This window comes from Solanum stenotomum, chromosome 6, assembly GCF_019186545.1.
Source record: "Solanum stenotomum isolate F172 chromosome 6, ASM1918654v1, whole genome shotgun sequence".
NCBI lineage: Eukaryota > Viridiplantae > Streptophyta > Magnoliopsida > Solanales > Solanaceae > Solanum > Solanum stenotomum.
In genome coordinates, this window is record NC_064287.1 from 43,682,639 (window position 1) to 43,705,639 (window position 23,001).

The 23,001-nt window shown below is 34.5% G+C and overlaps 4 protein-coding genes across 6 annotated transcripts; 3 read left to right on the forward strand and 1 right to left on the reverse strand.

Moving 5' to 3' along the window:
- The first annotated feature begins 1,195 nt into the window (after positions 1-1,195).
- LOC125867951 (polygalacturonase At1g48100-like) lies at positions 1,196-4,697 on the forward strand. Its single transcript, XM_049548541.1, has 7 exons — positions 1,196-1,557; positions 2,234-2,365; positions 2,546-2,773; positions 2,850-2,894; positions 2,981-3,188; positions 3,857-4,047; positions 4,129-4,697. The coding sequence occupies exons 1-7, from the start codon at positions 1,219-1,221 to the stop codon at positions 4,519-4,521; spliced, it is 1,536 nt and encodes a 511-aa protein (XP_049404498.1). The 5' UTR covers positions 1,196-1,218; the 3' UTR covers positions 4,522-4,697.
- Positions 4,698-8,208: 3,511 nt separating this feature from the next.
- LOC125867957 (1,4-dihydroxy-2-naphthoyl-CoA synthase, peroxisomal) lies at positions 8,209-12,859 on the forward strand. The gene is made up of 9 exons (XM_049548546.1): positions 8,209-8,651; positions 10,193-10,315; positions 10,747-10,848; positions 11,012-11,050; positions 11,157-11,255; positions 11,540-11,587; positions 11,775-11,870; positions 12,137-12,259; positions 12,439-12,859. Exons 1-9 carry the CDS (start codon positions 8,385-8,387, stop codon positions 12,553-12,555), a joined length of 1,014 nt encoding a protein of 337 aa, XP_049404503.1. The 5' UTR covers positions 8,209-8,384; the 3' UTR covers positions 12,556-12,859.
- A 999-nt stretch (positions 12,860-13,858) lies between these two features.
- Positions 13,859-17,391, forward strand: LOC125867967 (ADP-ribosylation factor 2). Of its 3 annotated transcripts, none has more exons than XM_049548558.1 (7): positions 13,859-14,016; positions 14,783-14,952; positions 15,784-15,854; positions 16,014-16,133; positions 16,798-16,916; positions 17,020-17,101; positions 17,191-17,391. In XM_049548558.1, exons 2-7 carry the CDS (start codon positions 14,805-14,807, stop codon positions 17,194-17,196), a joined length of 546 nt encoding a protein of 181 aa, XP_049404515.1. In that variant the 5' UTR covers positions 13,859-14,016; positions 14,783-14,804; the 3' UTR covers positions 17,197-17,391. The 3 variants fall into 3 exon arrangements, with proteins under 3 accessions (XP_049404515.1, XP_049404513.1, XP_049404514.1); XM_049548557.1 differs by lacking the exon at positions 17,191-17,391 and adding an exon at positions 14,673-14,698 and having other exon boundaries at positions 13,960-14,016; positions 17,020-17,116; XM_049548556.1 differs by lacking the exon at positions 17,191-17,391 and having other exon boundaries at positions 17,020-17,116.
- Positions 17,392-18,290: 899 nt separating this feature from the next.
- On the reverse strand, positions 18,291-22,476 carry LOC125867961 (uncharacterized). Its single transcript, XM_049548551.1, has 5 exons — positions 22,369-22,476; positions 20,642-20,927; positions 19,056-19,160; positions 18,930-18,977; positions 18,291-18,640 (listed from the first exon to the last, which is right to left on the reverse strand). The coding sequence occupies exons 2-5, from the start codon at positions 20,897-20,899 to the stop codon at positions 18,401-18,403; spliced, it is 651 nt and encodes a 216-aa protein (XP_049404508.1). The 5' UTR covers positions 20,900-20,927; positions 22,369-22,476; the 3' UTR covers positions 18,291-18,400.
- Positions 22,477-23,001: the final 525 nt, after the last annotated feature.

Genomic DNA, 23,001 nt, shown 5'->3' on the forward strand with positions numbered 1-23,001 from the left:
CGTACTTTGAATGTTGTGTATATGCTTATAAATAAGTCCATTCTTTTTTTCTTATTAGTTGAACTATAGTAGAATGGAATAAATACATAATCATTATTCATATAGTCGATCGAACTAATTAATTTGAAATCGAAATGTAGGAGGGGAGGCACTATTGCTAAGGAAGACAAATTAAAGGTACAAAAAACTTAAGCCCGTGAAGGTTGCATGTGATCATAAAAGAGCTGTTATAATCAGTGGCCTTGACCACTTATACACCCAACCACGTGCCCTCTTTTTGGCTTTTATAATCAAAAAACAAGAAACAAAAATTAATAGTTCTTCTGGTAAAAATAATAATAGTCCTAACCTTAGCATATAATTGCTACTAACCTACTAAATATAATCGAACAATACTATTTCTATAATTATTTTCTAATCATTAATTTCTGCATGAAAAGACACAAAGATACACTAAAGCAAAAATTTCCTTACTTAAACATGTAAAACGAAAATAATTTCGCTTTGCAACAAAAGAGGTATTTAGTAGCAACAGATTTTCCGTTAAATGATAATTAGTAGGAATTGTCATTGTATTCACAATAGTTAAAATCTTTAGTGTTATTTATATAGAGTCATTATAATAAACATCATTTTTAGCGGCAATAAATATGAACATTAACAAAGGGTACGAAAACCTTTACCAGCATTAGTTAGTTATTATTAGATCCAATTCACTATATGCTTTAGCGGCATTTACCACAATTACCGCTAAATATCATTTTTAATATAATCATTTATTTATTTATCGTAGTGGTTTAAGTATGACAAGTGAACAAATGCATATCAAAATTTAATTTTTTGCATAATAATGCAAATTAATTTTCCCTTATTTGCATGACAGTTGAAACCAACCAATTGTTTTCGTTTTTTTTTTTTTTTTTAGCTCCATATGCCAAAGATGGTGGATATAATAAAGGGTAACAAGTTTTTTTTTCAGCCAAACAAAAATCACATCAAGAAAAAGAAGTTTATTAATTAAAATAGGGGACCAAGAATAAATGACATAAATGTCTAGCATATAGTATATAATATTATTAAAACAAAAAAACTTTTTTGTTTATGCATGTACTATTTACATTTACATATTCTTTCCTATATAAACCACCAGATACCTCCTCTGTTGTCTAAGTAAAAAAAAAATTCCTCCATTGTTTCTCTCTTCCAAAAAAAAAAATTATGGGAAGATTAAGCTTTCGGAGCGTAACGTTTATGTTCATCGTTGCATTTTTCGTATGGTCGTCGTTAAATGTTGAGGTTTGTAATGCAAGAAGAGGTAAGCATTGGAGACAACATGGTACAACATCCTCTGTTTCTTTGTACAAGAAGAAGGGAAAGTCTCATGGTAGTAATAACCACCACAAAAGTGGTGGCAAACCGAAGCCAAAATACGCGTCTCCACCACCAAGTACACCAATTAGTCCGCCAAGTAAAGGCTACGACAATGTACCTTCGACTAACATCTTTGATGTGACAAATTTTGGTGCTGTTGGAGATGGCAAGACCGATGATACTAAGGTAAACTCATGTTTTCATTTTCACCTGATAACTTTCACGTATGGTTACTGAACTTTATTCACTATATGAATGAGTACCTACATCGAACATGTAGTGTAATGTTGAAATTCAGTGACAATACATGTAATTCACTCAGAATTGGCTCTGTACCACATTTGAATTTTTTTATTCTTGTTGGCGCTCAATTGCCAAAATGTCAGTCCATAGACATAGTAAATAAAGTTGATGAAATTCACATAAAGAATTTCATGTTTACAGGACAAAAAATTAGGTAAATGTGAGTTGTGACAATATTATTGTTGTATTATTATTAATAAACTAACTTTGGGAGTACAACAATATATATATATATATATATATATATTTATTTAATAAGGAAAACTTAATAATACATAAGATAAGACAGAATTGCAGGCAGTCATAGAGAGAAATGAGGTGGCTCCCACTTTTAACTTACAACTGAATATGTTTATGAAAATTTTGATAACATAGAAAAGGGCAGACCAGTGCACTAAAGCTTTCGCTATGTGCAGGGTACGGGGAAAGGCCCGACCACAAGGGGCTATTGTACGCAGCTTTACCCTGCATTTCTGCCCGAGGCTGTTTTTGATAGAGTAGTAATCACCTAAAATGCATATTTCTACTTTACTAACCATGAAATCTTGAATTCTAACAGGCATTTCAAGCTGCATGGGCAGCTGCTTGTAAAGTGGAAGATTCGATGATGATTGTTCCATCGAAATATATATTCCTTGTAGGACCAATTTCATTCTCAGGTCCATACTGTCAACACAACATTGTCTTTCAGGTCAGTCAAAAATATAGATTATCATCGTATAATGTATGAGCCAATGTTTACTCTGCCTTTAACATATCTATGTCGAATGAGTGTCCATACTGTCTTCAAGAATTACATGATTCCGAATTCAAGAACCGTTACACGAGCCAGTCTTAAAGACTGTTTTGATGAATATGTTCTGTTTTGCAGCTTGATGGAACAATAATTGCTCCAACAGATGCAAAATCTTGGGGTTCAGGTATTATGCAATGGCTTGAATTTACCAAATTGGTAGGAATTACAGTCAAAGGAAACGGAGTGATTGATGGAAGAGGTTCAGTTTGGTGGCTAGATACACCGTATGATGATCCTCTAGACGATGAATTGAAACTGATCATCCCCTTAAACAAGACATTATTGAGACATCCTCCGACTCCTGTAATTATATATCTATCTCACTTATGAATATCTAAATTCGATTTATTATCCTTTCTAATACTCTTTTGTGTGGCAGTTAAATAGCTCACTCAGTGGGAAAATGCCAAGCATTAAGCCAACAGTAAGCACAATTTCAAACACTTTATGTTTTTCAAGTTTAGACATTATGTTGTTCACTATATACTAAACGAAAAAGTTGAAATGCAGGCTCTTCGATTCTATGGGAGTTTCAATGTTACTGTAACAGGCATCACAATTCAAAATAGCCAACAATGTCATCTCAAATTTGACAATTGCATAGGGGTATTAGTAAACAATATCACTGTCTCATCTCCTGGAGATAGTCCTAATACAGATGGAATCCATTTACAGAACTCCAAAGACGCGCTAATTCGCAGTTCCAACATTGCTTGTGGTAATTACTACACTCAATGAATTCTTTTACAACAAACATAACTGATAACAGAGAGAACAATATGCCAAAATAATGTCCACATTGATAATAAGGACCACATTCTTCAATATGTGACTACTAACACTTCGACACGTAGCAACGACCTATCTTTAATGTATAATTTTTGCACCACAAGCTTTAAGACCCTACCTGCAAAAACTCATCTTGTCTATATAGTAAAAGAGTAAATTCAATATAGAGATAGACTTTTAGCCCCACACATTTATTTTAGCCCTGTTACTCAAAATATGATACTCCCTCCGTCCCATTTTATATGAGGTATTTTGACTTGGCACGGAGTTTAAGAAAGAAAGGAAGACTTTTAAAACTTGTGATCCAAAATGAATGATAGAAATTTGTGTGACTGTAAATCATTTCATTAAGGGTAAAATAGATATTTTATAGTTAGATTGTTACTTTATATAGAAATGTGTCATTCTTTGGGACTGACTAAAAAGAAAAGTGAGTCATACAAATTGGGACAGAGGGAGTAGTAACCTAGATGACAACTTTATGATAGAATAAACAATTTGAGCATCAAAAGAGCTAAGCACATACAATGTCCTTCAATTTAAAATGCTAGTACACGCTAAAAATACTCATCGATGTGTTTTTTCAAATTTGTATAGGAGATGACTGTGTGTCGATACAAACTGGCTGCACCAACGTGTATGTACGCAACATAAATTGTGGACCAGGACATGGAATCAGCATTGGATCACTAGGGAAAGACAATACAAAGGCATGTGTTTCAAATATTACTGTCAAAGATGTTATTATGCAGAACACGATGAACGGTGTCAGGATTAAGACATGGCAGGTACGGTTTTTTCATAACGACATTTTGAGTTCAGATGTATCTAACAACGAATATTAACATTTGATTATACTTACTATGCAGGGGGGGTCAGGGTCAGTACAAGGAGTGTTTTTCTCAAACATTCAAATGAACGAAGTTCAGCTACCGATTGTAATTGATCAGTTCTATTGTGACAAGAGCAAATGCAAGAACCAGACAGCTGCAGTGGCTTTATCAGATATCAACTATGCAGGAATTAAAGGAACATATACAGTAAAACCGGTGCATCTAGCATGTAGTGACAGTATGCCTTGTCAAGATGTGACCATGATGAATATCCAACTAAAGCCAATACAGGAACGTTACCACATGTATGATCCATTCTGTTGGCAGTCGTTCGGGGAGTTATATACTCCTACTCAACCTCCAATTGAATGTTTACAAGTCGGAAAACCAACGAGCAACAAGATTCAAGCAGATCATGATCAATGCTAGTATAGTAAGATTATTATTACCTATAATTATATATTTTTGGTGTCTTCATTTGTGAGGCCGGCATACTTTTGCTGACCCCTATTACACCATATATAGAATGATTGCATATTCTTAATGCATAAGAGTATAGAATTTTGTTTTTTCTCTTTTAGTAAAATTACTGTATGTGGTATTGAATTATATTTAATAGAGTGGATTTCTATAGTAAGGTATGAGAAGACACTTCTGATAAAACTGTTAACTTGTTCTGCTACATTGACACCAACAGCATTACTAACATACCAATAATGATCGAAAACATAAGGAGTTGCTACTCATGATATTCTATCAAAGACACTTAGCGAAGAAAGGTAGTGTTGGCAAACATTGGTGGACCTCAGAATCTAACACTCCGCTATGTTTTCAAGAATTTTAACATACCACCATAGACATTAACGGATAAGCAGCGTACTCTTTGGAGAAGCTAGAAGGTGTCATATTCACATACTCATATCTCCAACAGGACAACTGAAATCTCCATGCATATGCCTTCATCTAAAAGCCATTGATTGATCCCCATAACTCGCTTTATGAATTTATAAACCAGCGGACCTGCAAACCAGACAAAATCTAGGAGTTAACTAAGGTATTAGAGTAACAAACACAGATCAAATAAGGTGCATAATCTTGCACATAATATTGAGTAACCACTTTCAGTCTGCTTACCTATTTAAGTAGAACACGAAAGCTTGTTTATGCAGACTTAAGCAGTTGTAGACGTTAACCATGGAAACTCAGACCCTTAGACCAGTTCATCAACCAGAATGAATTCTAATGATTACTCATTAATACTTTCCAAGAGCCCCTTGTAAGCAAGAACCTGTCATTTATATGTTCATTTCTTGATTGTGATCTATTTTTCCTTCGGGACAAAACATATGGAATTTTCTGTATGTCTAGTCTCTGCAAGACAAAACAAATCTTCTAATCAGCATGATCACGCGTGATAGCTGACATTACTTTATTTTCATAAAAATGAAAAGATCTAAGGTTCCTATGTCAACTAATGGAACTTATATGTTTCTAATGAGGGCTAAAATCGCGTAATCTGTGGACCACACCAACATTTCCTTAAATCGACATCAGCAACTGATCATTTCAAATGTAATCATCGAATTCAAACGACAAAAGAGGACTTCATTGAAAATACATAAGGATATATGGAAACAGGAGAAAAAAAAACAGATACAACAAGTTGCTTTTGCAACAAAAAGCTAATTGTATGCCTACATCCTAAAGCCATTACAACTTGTACTTTGGTTTCATTTCCTCTATCTGTGCAACCCCGCGGGGGGAAAGGAGGAGAGCAAGATTTTATCAGATGCATATAACATGAAGAAGAAATTACTGAGAAATGAAAGTATATAAAACATTCTTAGTTCAAATAGTTTCTTACGACTACAACTTCTCTCCACCAGGCTGCCCTTTTCTATGCTCTCCCTCCATCATATGTATGATTACTTGAAGTTAAAGATTATTATCAACTATGTCATATACCGTTCTGCCATAAGCGTATATCTTCAAAAATTAGATATGTACGTTACTCAAATTGAGGAAAAACTAGAAATTGCGGCATACTCAATGTGAACTTTTCTTTTTTCTGTGTTTAGAATTTACATCAACTGTTTTAGGACTTAATCTAAGTAAAACTAACAAAAAGGAAGATAATGTCAAAAAAATGTAGAGATGAACAACAAGTTTCCTCCACACTTAAGACTAAGTAATTCTCACATTCAGTTCTATTTGAACTTGTTACTTGTCAATTTTATCATTTGTATAACAAAGGGCCTATTTTGATCATGGACAATAATTCTCAGGTCTTAGTTTCCAAAGTATTGCTTCATGTGAAACCCAGTGTAATTCCACAAGTTGGCTCTGAGAAGGATAGCGTGTACTCAGATCTTACCCCTACAAGGTACGTAGAGAGGTTGTTTCCAATAGACCCTCGACTCAAGTAAAAATAATACAAACTAGTTTGAAAGAAGAAACAACGGAAGTGAAGAAGCTAAGACAAAATTGCTAAAAAAAACATGACAAATGCATACTAAAAATGGAACAATCAGTACCACAAAATAATACGATAATTGAAGTGTTAGAAACAGTCAATAGTAACAGATATGTAACAACAAGAAACTCCTAGAGTAATACTACGTACGACTACTAGTATGAAAGATTAAGCTAGTCAACTCTCAACTACCTAACTAAACCTTTTACATACCCTCATCTGAATCCTTCATAATCTTCTATCTAAGATTATGTCCTTGATAAGCTGGAGCTATACAACTAGCATTTTAATTTATGGGTTAAAGAATTAAAAACTCCTCAATCATCCTCTATAACTTGTTGTACATTGCAAATGTGAAAGGAATAAGATAAAGAAAAACATAAATAAAATCCAACATAGGATATATACTCATTGAGAAAAATCGAGATAAACAAATGTTCAAAGAGTTGGTGCTCTAATTTTAATAGGCTGATTCTTAAACATCAATCTTTTCCAACCAGGAACAATACTCAAGGATGAAAGAGACAATCAAGGAAAAACATTTTTTTATGTGTTAATCATTGTCGTTTGGTTCAAATACAAAATTCGTCCAGAATATTATGGATTGGACTCAAGATAATTTAAAGTTGGGTCAATAATTAATATACTTTTAAGTATTGTATATTAAGTTTTACATATATTTATAATTCGACTTTTTCGATTTTTTTTCTAAATCCGAAATCAAATAAATAAAAAAACAGATAGAGTAAATTTTAATCCAAAACAAAAAAATCAATCCAATTTAGAATTTGGTTTAATTTGATTTGATTTTTCGGTTTAAACCAAATAGTGCACACCCCTAATTATTATTTTCGTGGAGTTTGAATTTTACAGTATCAATTAATAAGTCACGTCTCCATCTCAAAATTGATCAATCATGACATTACTTTCATCTCAAAGCAGTTGACATTACGTATTACGCCATAAATTCCCTATACCATCTACCCTTTAAGAGATTATGATTTAAAAAGAGTGCCTAACTAAGCGTTTGATTATGAAAATAAAAATCAAATTACTTTATTTGAAAATTTTAAAGTTGGAGTCTAGTTATCTTTAATTTGACAATAATTTTGCAGTTAATATTTAAATTTAAACGTATTTTTTAAAAAATATAAAATATTATTTAAACATGAAAAATAACTTTAACTAAGGTTATTTTATGAAAATAAAAATAAAAATTGGATTTTTTTAAACACTAAAAAATAAAAAGTAAAAGTGAAAACAAGGGTTTGTCTGTTCTCAAAGTTGTTTTTAGAATTTTCACAATCAAACACTATTTTTCAAATAAAGTAAAATAATATTTCAAAAAAAGTTAATGATATTTATGGTCAAATGAGTTCTTAAATTACTTATATACAATAACACCATTTTATTTTGTTTTGGATGTCATCCAATGTCTGATATCCACATTAAAATTCGATTATTTTGAATTTGCACCGTTTGAACCCTCATTCGGAGAAATACTCCCTAACAAAAATAATTTCATATCCAAAACTCGAACCAACAACGTTAATCTATCTAAGCTTAAAGAAAATAGTAATATTGCCAAACTCCAATAGGCATAGGCAAGTAAAATAAATACACAGGATTTCTAGCATCTTTTTAGTTCCCTAAACTTCCAATGCCAAAACCCAATAATATAGCATCCATCTTATCTCATCTTATCCCAATAAAATCAAAAACACACACATCAAAATATCATATATTATTGTCACTCCATAACACAACACAAAATTACTCACTTCGAAAAATAACATTATTTTTTCATTAATTACCAAGAATGTCAGAGAAGGACCTCAATACTATGAGGAGGAGAGTGGCATCAGTTGCTAATCATTTATTGCCAATTCCTTTAGCTCAAAATGTTGTTTCTTCAATTGGGTCTTCCAATTGTAGCTCCTCTTCTATGAATGATAATTACCATAAAATTCATGGTGAAGTCCCAAATCATGAACCTGTTTGGAGACTTATTCCTTCTGATGATGAATCTGGCAAAGAGTTTACTGATATTATTTATGAGAAAGCTGTTGGTGAACCCATTGCTAAGGTTTTGTTCTTACAATCTTTACCCTCTTATGTGGAATTCTTAATTTTTTTTCAAACTTAGTAGTATCTGTGTTCTAATTTATGTGATGTAGTTTGACTGAACACAGGGTTAAAGAAATTGAACTTTTGAAATTTATGGTCTAAAATAAGTGATACATGTTTGTTTGGCTATAAATTATTTCATTATGATAAAATAAATATTTTAAAATTAAATTATTATTAAATATAAAAATGTATTATTCTTTTTTGAACAGTCTAAAAAAAGCGATTCATATAAATTGGGCTAGAGGCAGTGATGTTTATTGATGGCATAATAAGAGTCACTCAAACTTGGACTCAGTTGACAAATAAACCTGTATGCACATCTATATGCCTCAACTCGTCTCTATTATATTAGTTGAATACTCTAACTTACAAAACAATAATCTAGACATCTCCAAAATTTATGTGTCATGTCAGTGGCTACAGATGTCCACAAGTTGGAATGTTTAGTTGTCAGTTGAGAGGTGTCTAGATGTGCACTCTCAAAGTTGGAGGTACTTACTTGTGAGCTGAGGTTAAGTTTGAATGTATGTTTATGTATTATGCTTGATTTGTGAACACCCTTTGCAATGGTCCATAGACCATAAAGAAAATAGAATAGTGTGCTTCAAGAATGTGAAAATGAGATATTTTTAGTTCATTTAAGGTGAGAAAGTTAGTAAACTGAAGCTATTTAGCTGAAATTGAGTGCTTCATCGTTCCAATTTTTGTGACCTTGTTTGAATAGGAAGAGACTTTGAGAAAGAAATGAAGACTTTTGGAAACTTGTTGTCTTAACACTTCATAATAATTGAGTGGCTATTTAACTTTCTCATTAATGGTAAAAGAGGAAGTTTAAGTTAAATTGTTTCTAAATTTAGAAAGTTGTCATTCTTTTTTGAACGAACTAAAACATAAATGTTGGAACAAAGGGGTATTACTTTTTAGATGCCTGGTCTTTACTCAAAGCTTGAGTTTAGACTAGTGAAAACCATGTCTTGAGAGGGGCGGGCCCATTATTTACCGAGTTTAGAAGGCTGTGATTGGTCCAATGGGCGGGTCACAGACAGATTTCTCGGTTATAAAAAAAAAAAAAAAACCATGTCTTGAGCTCCATGGAGTTTATGTGATGATTCTCAGTTGGCCTATAACAAAGACTTCAAGGATGAGTGTTTACATTTGTAACATGATAATGGATAACAAAGTGCTAAATGGTAGATGATATTGTATTTCTCTGCTATATTGTGAAAAGCATATTGCATTAGATGACCCCTCAAAAATACATTCTGATGACTAATGCCACGGATAAAGAAGGAAAAATCATAAATGATTAATATGGGCGCTTTTCTCAATCATTATCAGCAACCTTGGGTTCTCACTTAGCAGCTACTAGTAACACGGTTTGAAGCTTCTTTGTTGCTGTTAGTACTTACAGGTGACCTGAATTAATAATGTAAGAAACTCAGAAGCTGGAAATCTGGAGCTTTAGTTTATGTCATATTGTTTTCTTTCCTCTTGCAGATAACCATCAATAGACCGGATAGAAGAAATGCTTTCCGACCTCACACCATCAAGGAGCTTATTCGCGCATTTAATGATGCCAGGGATGATGGTTCAGTGGGAGTCATCATTCTCACAGGAAAGGTAAGTTTCCTACATAAATATCATATCATATCATGTACAAAGTGAAGAAGTTATGGAATTCGATGTAGGTGAAGTGAACTTTAGGCCATGTTATAAATTTCTCTTACTAGCAAATATTCACTTCAAGCCACCATGTCTTAATACTTGATGAAGGAATTGAATGACTGAATTTTAATGCACACCTTTCCTTTTGTATTTACACCGAACCAGCTTGTAGTTGAGCTCGTAGTGGTTCTGTTCCATTGAAGAGTATCTCTAAAAAAACATGAGATGTCGTAGGAGTATAAATGTAGTTAATGGAATTTGTTGTAGATTAGAACTGAGTCCTTGTGGTGATGGTTTCTAGATATCTTTGTATAGTGAGTTAACTTCAGTAGATTGTATCATTTGGTTGTACTACGTGCATTGTTCTCAAGTATGACTTGATGCAGGGTACAAAGGCGTTTTGTAGTGGTGGTGATCAGGCATTGAGAAGTAAGGATGGTTATGCTGATTTTGAAAGTTTTGGTCGCCTTAATGTTTTAGATTTACAGGTACGTAGAGTAATCTGTCATGTTCTTTGAAGTCGTTGTAGACGACTTTTTGCCTTAAGATAGGTAGTTCCTTGAAACTGATATAACTTTTTGATGTGTCTAGTTCTTAGCAATAGTTTGGTGTACTATTTAACTTTACCTTATTCTTCTTCTTTTCTCATAGGTGCAAATTCGTCGTCTACCAAAACCAGTAATTGCAATGGTAAGGCTCTCTGTTCTTTCTTTTGTTAAGTGCTTTAAGTAGGCGTCTCTGTATATCACGTAATTCAATTATCTGAAATAACTCTTTTCCTTTTGTTGCAACTAAGGTTGCAGGTTATGCTGTTGGTGGAGGACACATTTTGCATATGGTTTGCGATCTAACGATTGCAGCAGACAATGCTATATTTGGTCAGACTGGCCCAAAGGTGCTCTTTTTACATGTGTACTCGAAAACACATTTTATTATTAAATTAGTAAATGAGCATATATTCAAGTACCTGTAGAGCATGTCTTTAAGTACTGTTTGGAATAAAGCTATGTTCTATGCTGATCGAATACCTCACCTTATTTACAAAGTCTATTATTGTTCTTATTCTATTGCCTTCTTGACTATACTATTATTCTTGTTCCATTGTGTCTGGACAAAGAATCTAAGTAAAAGTTAAATTTGATGCCATACGGATTCATGAAATCTGATTCCATATTGCAGGTAGGAAGTTTCGATGCTGGTTATGGAAGTTCAATTATGTCACGTTTGGTGAGCGTCTTGTCTTGGTTCTTTTCGTTAAGATACAATTTACGGATAACTCATTTGTAGTTCTCTTTTCATGTTAATTGAACTTCTTGATCAAATATTGGTGTAAAAACAAGCAACGTACATCTGATTTATAATTAAGTACTATAATCTCCGAATATATTGGTTTAATCTTCTGCTGTCTGAACAGGTTGGACCGAAGAAAGCTCGTGAAATGTGGTTTTTAACAAGGTTCTACACAGCTTCTGAAGCAGAGAAAATGGGACTTGTGAATACTGTTGTTCCAGTGAGTATATCGACTAACTCTACTTCCTTAACCATAAGAGCTAACGTTCGTGTAAGAACCATATGGGATCAAGAGAAAAATTAACAAAAATTAGCATTCCAATTTCATATACTTTCTGGTTTACAAGAATGCTCATTAGTTGGCTCAAAAGTTTACTCTTGCAACAAATATGCCGGCCGCCTTAACCTTAGAGAAAGGTTTTAATCCGTCTGTTATATGAAATGACTTAAGAGTTTTCTAATGTTATGTGTTGTTTCTTTTTTTAGTTAGATAAGTTGGAGGCAGAAACAATAAAGTGGTGCAGAGAGATCTTAAGAAATAGTCCTACAGCGATACGAGTGCTAAAATCAGCTCTCAATGCAGTTGATGATGGACATGCTGGACTTCAGGTACATTTCACTTTCCTATTATATTCCAAAATGTTCTCATATTAGAGCAAGCTCAGTACCCAAACTCCTACACGAGGGGATCGAGTCTGAGCTAAGTATACTCTTGAGTATCCAAATATATGTCGCGAAATGGCAAATAGTTATGATACAAACATTTTCCTTCTTTAAAATTATGTCAGGGCCTGGGGGGAGATGCTACTCTTCTATTTTATGGAACTGAAGAAGGCAATGAAGGCAAAAATGCATACAACGAACGTAGACGACCAGATTTCTCTAAGTTTCCCAGGCTACCTTGAGTTCCATTATTGTTGTTGTTGTTTGTAATCTGTTAGTGCATTCAATTATATCATAATAATAAAATTTCCTTAAATGGGTCGAGTGGAGTGACTGATTCATATAGTCAACCTCAACTTGCTCAGGAGTAAGGTGTAATTGTCGTATCAAAATATTGTACCTAGAGAATGTTGTAACTGTAACAATGTTGTTGTTATTTGACTTTTCTTTTTGGTCCAACTGTAATTCAACATGAAGAGGTGAAAAGTTTGTAATTCTCAATAGAAGCTTCGGATTTGAGAATAAAAGTTGTACCACTTGTCAATGAGGCCACTGACCCAATTAATCCAGATTCATGTCGTGTATGACCCATTTAAAGGGAAGCTCTAAATTCCCTACCTAAAATTTTAGGAACGTAACTTCTGTTTCTGTTGAGAGATCATATTCATCCCACCACATGCAATTCTCGCCTGTTTGTATAGGTTTTTTTTTCCTTTCTTAAGGTGAGGTGCTTCTTTATTTTATTGTGTTTTATTTTAATCATATTTTTGTACATAAACAATTACACATGATTTTGATTCATTCAAAACCTTTATAGCAAAGGAAGCTGATCAAGGCTTCATTGACATTTTCCTTTCCTAGTTTCCATTTGCTTAATAACATTGGTTTCTTGGTTTAAAACAAAAGTATATATTAATTATTAATTGTTTAGTTTCTCATTCAGTGTTCGATGCCCAAATTAGATCCCAACTAAATCCGGATTCGCGCCAGAAAGTCTTACATTGAGATAAAATGGTCCTTAACAAAGACGACTCTATAAGGGAACTCAAACCCGGCACCTCTTAGTTAAGGATGAACGACTACTCACATCACCACAATCTTTATTGGTATATACTAACAATTACTTTAATCATCAGCCGGAAAAAAATTCACCTTCAATTTAGTAAATTACAAAGTAAACGAACTACACAAATAAAGTAATAGTCTACCGTCTACGTATCGTATTAATATGTCGATAATCAAGAGTTTAGATTGTTATAAGTAATATTTATATACCAAAGTCATTTTAAAATTAATTACAGGTAAGCATCTATACCAACTATAAACTAATAACCTAAAAAGCAATTGTAAAACATATACTATTTTTATTTTACTAGAGAAAATCAACACTAAACATAAAAACGTAATTAATTAAATTAATAATCCCCCTAATTTACCAGAAATTAAAGAAATATACGTGGCAGTATCTGATTGCATTGGCCAACGTAAATGAAACAGAACTCACGGTGGAAAAGGAAAACGCACCCACCATTGGAATCGAGTGGCATTCTCGTAATTTCATGAAACCCGTAATGCCATTTTGGTAACATTAAAAAGATCTCATTTCCTTTATTTATTGCATCAATTTTACGCTCTTTACATATTTCAGCGTTAATCTCAGGTTTCTCTCTCAATAGATCCCTCCTTCAAAAAGCTCTTTTCAGGTAAATCTTCATATTTTCATTCATTTTTCTCTTCAATTTCATGCATCTATAGTAACATTTTCGAGAATTTTTGCTATTGAAATCGTTTTTTGTATGGATTTGCGGTTGATTTTAGGCTACGATGTGTTTGTGTTTGATTAATGTTGAAATTCAGCTTCCATGGAGGAATTTTAGCTGCATTTACGGTGCGCGGCTGGTATTTGTGTGATTTGTGGTTTTCCTTATCAGATTTATGGATTTGTAGCGGCTGATGCGTTTTTTTTGTGGAAATTTGTGTTTTTATGCTATGATCTGAAGAATGAGTTGTTGTACTGATTCCGTATATTGAAAATTGTTTTGTGTGGATTTGAGAATGTCTCCAGTTGATTTTATGCCAGAATGTGTTCAATGTCATGTTGAAATACAATTTTGTAGAGATGTTTTTGCTACATTTGATTTGAGGTTATCTATCAGATTAAGCGGTTGGTAGCTGCAGATATGTTATCCTTGTTTCATTTTTGGTGTTAATTTGTGTTCCTTTAGCTGAGAGACATTGTACTGCTTCGATCTCTGTGAAAATTGTAATGTATAGTGGTTTGTATCATGAAAATTTTGAATTTTAGCTATTAAAAAGTTGATTTAGCTCGTCAATGTGATCGTTTTGCTTTGTCATTCAGATCCATGTTAGAATATCTGCAACTTGGTATGAATCAGCATATGGATCTGAATTTTGAAGGCAATTATGGATTTCAGCTGTATGATTTAATTGTGGAATTTTTTGGTGTAGGGATCATCATCAAGGAAGCATAATGGGGCTCACATTCACCAAGCTCTTCAGTCGGCTTTTCGCCAAGAAGGAAATGCGCATTCTAATGGTTGGTCTTGATGCAGCTGGTAAGACCACCATATTGTACAAGTTGAAGCTGGGAGAGATCGTGACTACTATTCCTACCATTGGTATGTAGATCGCTGCATACAGCAGCAAAGTTCTTGCTGTAATGATCTCTGCATTTACAATTTGGTTGTAAGGCATGAAACATGCCTTTTGCCTGTTCCCTCCCCATATGCACTGGTTAGGCATAGCATTTATACTTTATTATTTTGACTTGGTCTCTGGTTGTGTATGTTATGTTGCATGATATGTATTAGTGCCAGACCTTATCGTGAGGGTTGACTTATGTTGTGCAGTTTCTTTTTTTATTGGTAAACCACATCTACCCACCCTCGATCCCTCTCCCTAGTAGTCATTAGTGGCCTGTCCCCACTTTCTTGTGATGACTCGAACACCCCAACTGCCGCTGGAGGTGGAGCAAGCTTTCCACTTGAACTGCCCTGTCTTGGCACTATGTGCAATTCATCACTCAAAAGATTAACCTACTTGTTATTTTGATAAATAAAGAATCTGAATGGTGGTAGGCAGTTTTATAAATCGTTCTTCCTAGTGTCGGTTGCTGCAAATGTTTAGTTGGTTATATCCTATCCCTCCTACTGTCTGCCTCTCTCTGCTTTGGTTCTTTTTGGTGAGTAGTCTTAGCAAAGTGGTGGTCTTAAACTTCTCAAGGTTTATCAGTGACTGTTTGTCATGCAGATTTCTAATGTTTTGTATGATAATTTATATGATACTAATTATTAGCTATTGCATTTGTTGTATCACTGTATTTTCTTGGTGACTATTGAAAAGATAACTTGTTCCAAGAGATTCTTGTCAGCTTTTGGAAAGTGTACACTCATATGTCCATAATACCTTTCTGCTTCAATGAGCTATTATTAATAATTGACAATTTTCAGGTTTCAATGTGGAGACTGTTGAGTACAAGAATATCAGCTTCACTGTTTGGGATGTCGGGGGTCAGGACAAGGTATAATCGTTTTCCCCCTAAGGTTGTATCTTCTGCATCGGTCTGGCCCTTGTATATACTATATGCTGAAAACAAGGCTGACCACTCTGCATGGAGTGAAGCTTCTGAACAATTATCTGATAGTTCCAACTTCTAACTTCATTTATTCACTTTTGGCAGATCCGTCCATTGTGGAGGCACTACTTCCAGAACACTCAGGGTCTCATTTTTGTGGTTGATAGCAATGATAGAGACCGTGTTGTAGAAGCAAGAGATGAATTGCATAGGATGTTGAACGAGGTAATGATCTTTCTCCACACTTTGTGCAGGGCTATTATTGTTTCCCGAAAGTCAATATGTGGCATCTAAAACATTTGAGCAGTATAGCTTGAATTTATGTGCTTATTTTTAGTTGAGTAGAGATGATCGATTGTAGATGTACTTAGATCTTCTTTGACAAAATTCTCCCTGAACATCATTTTTTTGTTTAACAAATAATGGCCTAGTATAAGTTGAACTGATTCATCAACTTGTTTCCTTCTAATATTTCAGATTCACCATTAATAAGTTGGTAATATATTTAGAGGTTATTCGGAAGAATGGGCGTGGGAAGACTGAAGAGAGAAGGTTTTCTTCAACTTGTGATTTAAGCAAATGTCAGAATAGTTGAATTTTTTTCACTGTACTTGCATCACTAAATTGCATGTTCCGGACCTTTTTATTCTTTGTATAAGAACACAGACAAAGTAGGCCAGGGGCAGTAGGGAAGGTAGCAATCTATGAGAAACCCACCAACTTTGCTACTTACAGATCATATGTGCCATTATTCTCTATGTTCTGATTTTGTAGCCACAGCCACTTCTCATTATTTATTAGATGGCAAGTGCAAGATAAACATGGGGATGGATCTTTCAGTTAAACTTTCTTGGGTGACTCTGGACTTATTTATTATTGTCTGTCCCAGGATGAACTTCGGGATGCTGTGCTTCTAGTTTTTGCTAACAAACAAGATCTTCCTAATGCAATGAATGCTGCTGAAATAACTGATAAGCTTGGACTGCACTCCCTCAGGCAGCGTCACTGGTAAGCACTTTGCTAGTGCTTGTGAATGATTTGCTTATTTTTGAAAACCCCATTGCTTTGCTTACTTTTGAGGAGTTTCTAAATTGGGTCTTTTCTGTATCAGGTACATCCAGAGCACTTGTGCAACTTCTGGAGAGGGGCTTTACGAGGGACTTGATTGGCTTTCTAACAACATTGCTAACAAGGTAGTTATGCCATAATTTATCAAAGCTGTTGGAATATGTGCTGTCGTTAATTTTTGGGCCTCTAATTTTCTCAACACCTCTTTTTACAGGCTTAAAGTGATGCAGATTTGTTATTGTGGGTTGATCTGGATGCAGGCGGAGTTTTATCTAGTTGTTTTTTCTTCTCATGTCAGTGTGGTTATGAATATCATGTTGAAAGCATTTTGTGTTTCCTTAGGGCTTTTTGTAATGGCTGTGTAATACAATGGTCGAATATATGTAATTGCTGTTTGATTAGGTATATTGTCATAAATTTGTAAACAAAGACTAGTTTTCATATTTGTTAATGGTTAAAGTCTTGCAGTCCCCTTTTCATTTCGTTCGACTTCCTGTATACATTTTCTCTCCGTGTTTATGAGAGATCCTGATAGAGTATGATTAATTGATTCTGCAAGGTGAGCTGAGAATTAGGAGCAAAAGGTACAACAGTAGTACTTACGCACAAGTTGAAGGACTTAGCTCTTCTTTTGTCGCAGCCCCACCCCCGCACTAGTGCTTTTTATTTACTTTGCTATTTACCTATTCGTTAATTTAAGAATTTAGTATATGCATATTTAAATGCCCAGTCATCTTAAGAGCAAAGATTTTGTATATGTGCATATACTAGTTCGTAATTGTATTCCCAGAAGCTGATAGGTATTGGTAGCAAACTTAACTCAGTTGAGAATTGTTTATACCTATAATATTTTTATTTTTAGGTTTAGGTTTAGAATTCAAAAAAAATGCTTCATCACCATTTGAAGTCCTAATTGAATATTCACATACATAGCATACAAGCACTATATTCCCAGGTTCCAACTAACTGTTACTAATTTGTAGTGTAATACATGTTCTCCATATCATATAATCTTAGGGAAAGCTTCATATAATTTTATGAGAATAACAAGAGCTTAAGTTTAAAACCTGCATAAGCCCACAACCCATCCCGCATTATGTTAGAAAATTTTATTTCAACCCGCCCTGCACCTGCCCCATTGCCATCCCTATAACCAAGTAAAACTCAAAACTTCAAAAGTTTCAAATGAAGTAAAAAATATCTATGACCAAATGCCTACTGAATTGCAATCAATTTTGCTTAAAAGACACTTCAATTATAAATCAACAGAGTTTATATCCAAACCCAACAGTTTCAAAGGAAACATGAACAATTGATGTTCATTGCACATGGGGAATCTATTTACAAGTAAATCAGAATTACATAATTAAACAACAGAAAGTTTTGAAACTATGAATTCCATTTGAAGCCAACTGTACTGATATTCAACAAGTTGATGCAATAGCCTCCAGCAGAGCAGCAACAAATTCCATTTGTTTCTCTTGACTCACTCTATTGAAGGTAGGAACATGGACAAACAGACACTTGTGACCCTTTTCCTCTGCGAATCGGAGAGAATGGTAGTACACATAATTGCACACAAAACGACCTGCATCGTCCGACATTGTCACATCAAACCCTTTCTTCTTTAAGAACTCCAGGATTGACTCGGTAGGGCAAGATGTCTTCAACAACCCGGAAAAAAAATAGATTAGGACACATGGAAAACAGAGGAATACAGGCGAAGAACATGAACCGCTATCGGATAAAAAAGCACTGTACTTCTTCATCTAATATACATAAGCAGATTGACAAAAGGGAGTTGCTCGGATGGTAAGCACCCCTCACTTCCAACCCGAAGGTTGTGAGTTCGAGTCACCAAGGGAGTAAAAGGGGTGGGAGCTCCTAGGGAGGGATAAAAAAAAATAAAAAATACATAAGCAGATTAAGTATCATATGAAGAATAGAAGAGACCTTTCTTATTTGATTTATTCCTCCATCTTCTGGAACAATAGGCACTCGCTGTGGAAAATCAATAAGAATATTAGCATAACGAAATATCAGGTTAGCTCATCTCGGTTAAGAGATGAAACACCTTACCTGAGGTTGCCAACCAAGCTCATCTGCACAACGAAATGTGGCTTCATTTACTGCCAGCCTCTCAATTGCAAACTTTGTTGCTCCACTATTTACCCCAAGGTGAAGCTGAACAGATAACACAGGACTTCTATATCAGCAGCACATTTTATTTTTCTCCAAGTGTGTGTGTGTGAGTGAGTGGAGGATAGGAGCAGCCACAGAATGCAAGGCCGCCAAACAAGACTTAAGTAGTCGCGTCACATGATAAACTGTGTTCTAGACTCGAAGTTCACATTTTCTCTCTATAATCATTGACCTCAAAACCTTTTAATATTTATCTATGTAAGTAGCTATATCACTAGAATTTCCAAAGAGAAATCTAATCAAGTGTCTTCACAAACACTGACACAAAGAGTGTCTTCTCCTGTTGTTTGCATACTAAAGACCTGATATGTACCGCCAATTTCTTTGGTTTTAAGTTGGCATGCTAGAATTACGAATAATGGTTATTTATCCTGATATCCCACATAGATTGGTAGCTAACTATCGAGAAAAAACAATTAGCTACAGAGTTAGGCAGCAACGCTGGTCATGTTTTGGCCTTCTCTTTTCTTCAGTCATGCACTCTCAATCCAAATATTCAATTGCTAGTCTCGTGGCCACAAATTGGCATCAGTTTGTGTGTTTTTACTTTTATGTATGAGATGGTAATGGACCTAACTAGTTACCCTTTGGGACTCCCAAATTGGGAGACTAAATATTGGGTTTTAATATCACCTAATACTATCCAAATACGTTAGTCCTTGAAATTTGGTCTTTCACAAGGATAGATAGCTTATCTTTCATTTATCCAATCTACAACCTCCAAACTTGATAGACACAAGTTAAGACATAGTTTGAACGGTCTGATGCATGTGTTTTTGTAGTCAAGTTCATCCATAAGGGTCAACGAAAGAAAATGGACACTCCTCCAATCAACTTCCCCTAAGAAATGGTTTTGCAGCTAATTACCAACTCATATCAGTCTCTCAAAAAAATTAATGCGGATGATTATTGAGTTCATTATGTCTTTTCTCCCTGTAGGCATGTACCCTATCATAGTACTATATTCATTTTATATTGGCATATGTGGAGTTTGATATTAAACAAGCTGCAGAATACTCTGGGCTGCAACCAGGACGGGACAAAAAACTCTCAATTTGGCACTATAGGAGTACGATCTTTATAACCATGGTGTCCGGGCCAGCTTGCGCACACCTCGACTAATTCCACGGAATACCTAACACCTCCCACCAGCAATAGGTACCAGGTAACAAACACATGGGAAGAAATCAGTTGGTCTGTTTCTGTCTCTGTTGGACTATAGGAGTATGTGATCATTAGCTCACTACAATACATTTACCCATCAAAGTATCAAAAATTCAGAGGCAGTTGATAAAAAAGAAACAATCAGAAAAAAAAAGAACCACACATCCAGCTATTCATGTGACATAAATGTGCATAATTCACGTATTCTTCTGGCAATTTTCTGCACATGACAGTTTAAAGAGCAAACATGAATCCACACAAATTAGTTAAAGGAGAAGATTTGTCTTGGCAGAACTAACCCATATGACTTGTCCATTATTTGAACTGTTTCCAGCAGAGGACTCCTCTATAACCTTCAACAATGCCGGAAGTCCACCCTCTCCAGCTGTTTCAAGAACAGTACAGCTGCCCAAGGTCACACCAGCAGGTAATCCTTTCATTTCAACATAATATTTCAAGTTGCTAACTGCAGTCTCCGTAGGATTCTGAGCTACACCGTGAAATTTCTTGAACCCCGTGACATGAATGGTCACAGATTTTGGCCCTTCTGATCCCATTTCCTCGTGCAAAATACGAATAGGAATCCTAATATTGATAGCTTCCACAATTAGTTACCAGCTCATGCCACTTACAACAGTGTCTTTAATATAACATCACACTTTTTTAAAATGGTAATCTTGATCAAACATTCAAAGCTTTTAAAAGATAGCAATCCGACATTTCAGCATACATGACAAGTACATTAGTAAAAACTGGGCAAGCAATTACTGACGAGTTGTGCCAGGTATATTACCTCTTGGATTTTGATAAACAATCAAAATGAGCAAAGCAACATCGCAACATTTAATTCAACACACCAAGTAAAAGTTAAAAAAAATTATCAATGCTTACACAACAATTGACAAAGAGGTAAAAAGACAAAACCATGATAGCTACATGATTAAATTTGTATTCACCTTTTTATTCGTAACCCCCCCCCCCCCCTCCCCCCCACTCCCTCTTGATTTACCAAGGACCATCTTTTGCATACCAAGACCAACCCATCTTTCAGTTCCAGCCAAACAGCCTAACACCAATGGAAATTAAATTCTAAACCTTGCAGATATATTTCAACGCGGAGCATAAATTTACTAAAATTCAAGATATGAACCCATAACTTTAAAAATATAATAGGTCCAATGCTAAAACCCTTTAAGCTTGAACCTGTAAAATTTAAATCCTGAATCCACCTCTGATCTGATCTAAAGCCTGCTTATAAGGTGATTCATTACACATTCACAATTCAATTAAAAAACAGGAGTAACCTACAAGTCTAAAGGCAAAGTCAACCCCTAAACAAAATACCCATCAAACCATACTTTGGAAGCACATTAAGAAGTGAATATACATAAACTAAAAGGAAATTAAAGAAAAGGCCTCAGAGAATCTCAGTAGCTTAGTTGGTTAGCTACCTTAACTTTCACCTTGTTCGTGAAAATTCAATTATCCACTTTCTTCCATTTTCCCTTCCCTATCCTCAATTTTATAACGAGGGCATAACCACACAGAATTTTCAAAAAGAAAGGTTCAAAACATAAAAACAAAAAGACCACCACCGACTATAAAATTTTGCAATTCAAGTAAAATCAAGAACATAGAGATACTAAAGGCAAAGACAACTGCTAAATCAAACACCCATCAGATGATAATCCTCTTGAACAAAGATCAAAACTTTAAAACAAATAATCAACTTCATAACAATACCCAAAGGTCCAGAATTTCCAAAAAAACAATGTTGCACTCATATACAATACAAATAAAAACAACTACCCAAATTGAAAAATCAATATCATAGAGATACTAAAGGCAACTGCTAAAGAAAATACCCATCAGATGATAACACAAAAGATCACAACTTTAAACAAAGAATCAGCTTCATAACAACACCCAAAGGTCCAGAATTTCCAAAAAACAAGGCTACACTCATATACAAATTGAAAATTCAAGATCATACATGATAATACAAAATTAGAGAGATGGGGTGTACCTAAATGAAGTTCTTTTGAGTCTTGGGATTATGAAAAGGGAAGAGAAGGGCCAGAGAGAACAAAGTTGGCGTTAGCGCTGTATATATATATATATATATACAGAAGAATTTAGCTACTACACATTTGTTTTGTTTGCAACTTCTTTCTCTTTTCTCTCTCTCAGCTCTTCGTAAGGAGTGTCCAGTGGGGACACGATGTTGGACGGTGATTCATTGGACTCATATGCCCCTTTTTTTCCCTCTTTTCCCACTCGGTGAGCTTGAAACACCGATTAAATATGAATTGCGCATTGCTGAGTCCATTTAAGAGTGATGTTTTCAACATTACTTTTTTCATATTCAGAATTCGAACTCGAGATCTGAACACATTTGAGAAGGATATTCTCAACATGATTTTATTTATATTCATAATTCAAATTCAAGATCTCTAATTAAGAATGAAACACTCATACCACTTATCACACTCCATATTGGTGTCCCTTTCCTTCCTCTTTTCTTTATGCAAGATTCCTTTTTTCTTCTTTCTTTTACAAAAAAAAATTAAGAACTATTTGATTTTGTGTTCCATTTTGTTTAGCTACAAAAACATCATTATGATATTAATGATTGTTCTAATTTAAATAATTAATTAAG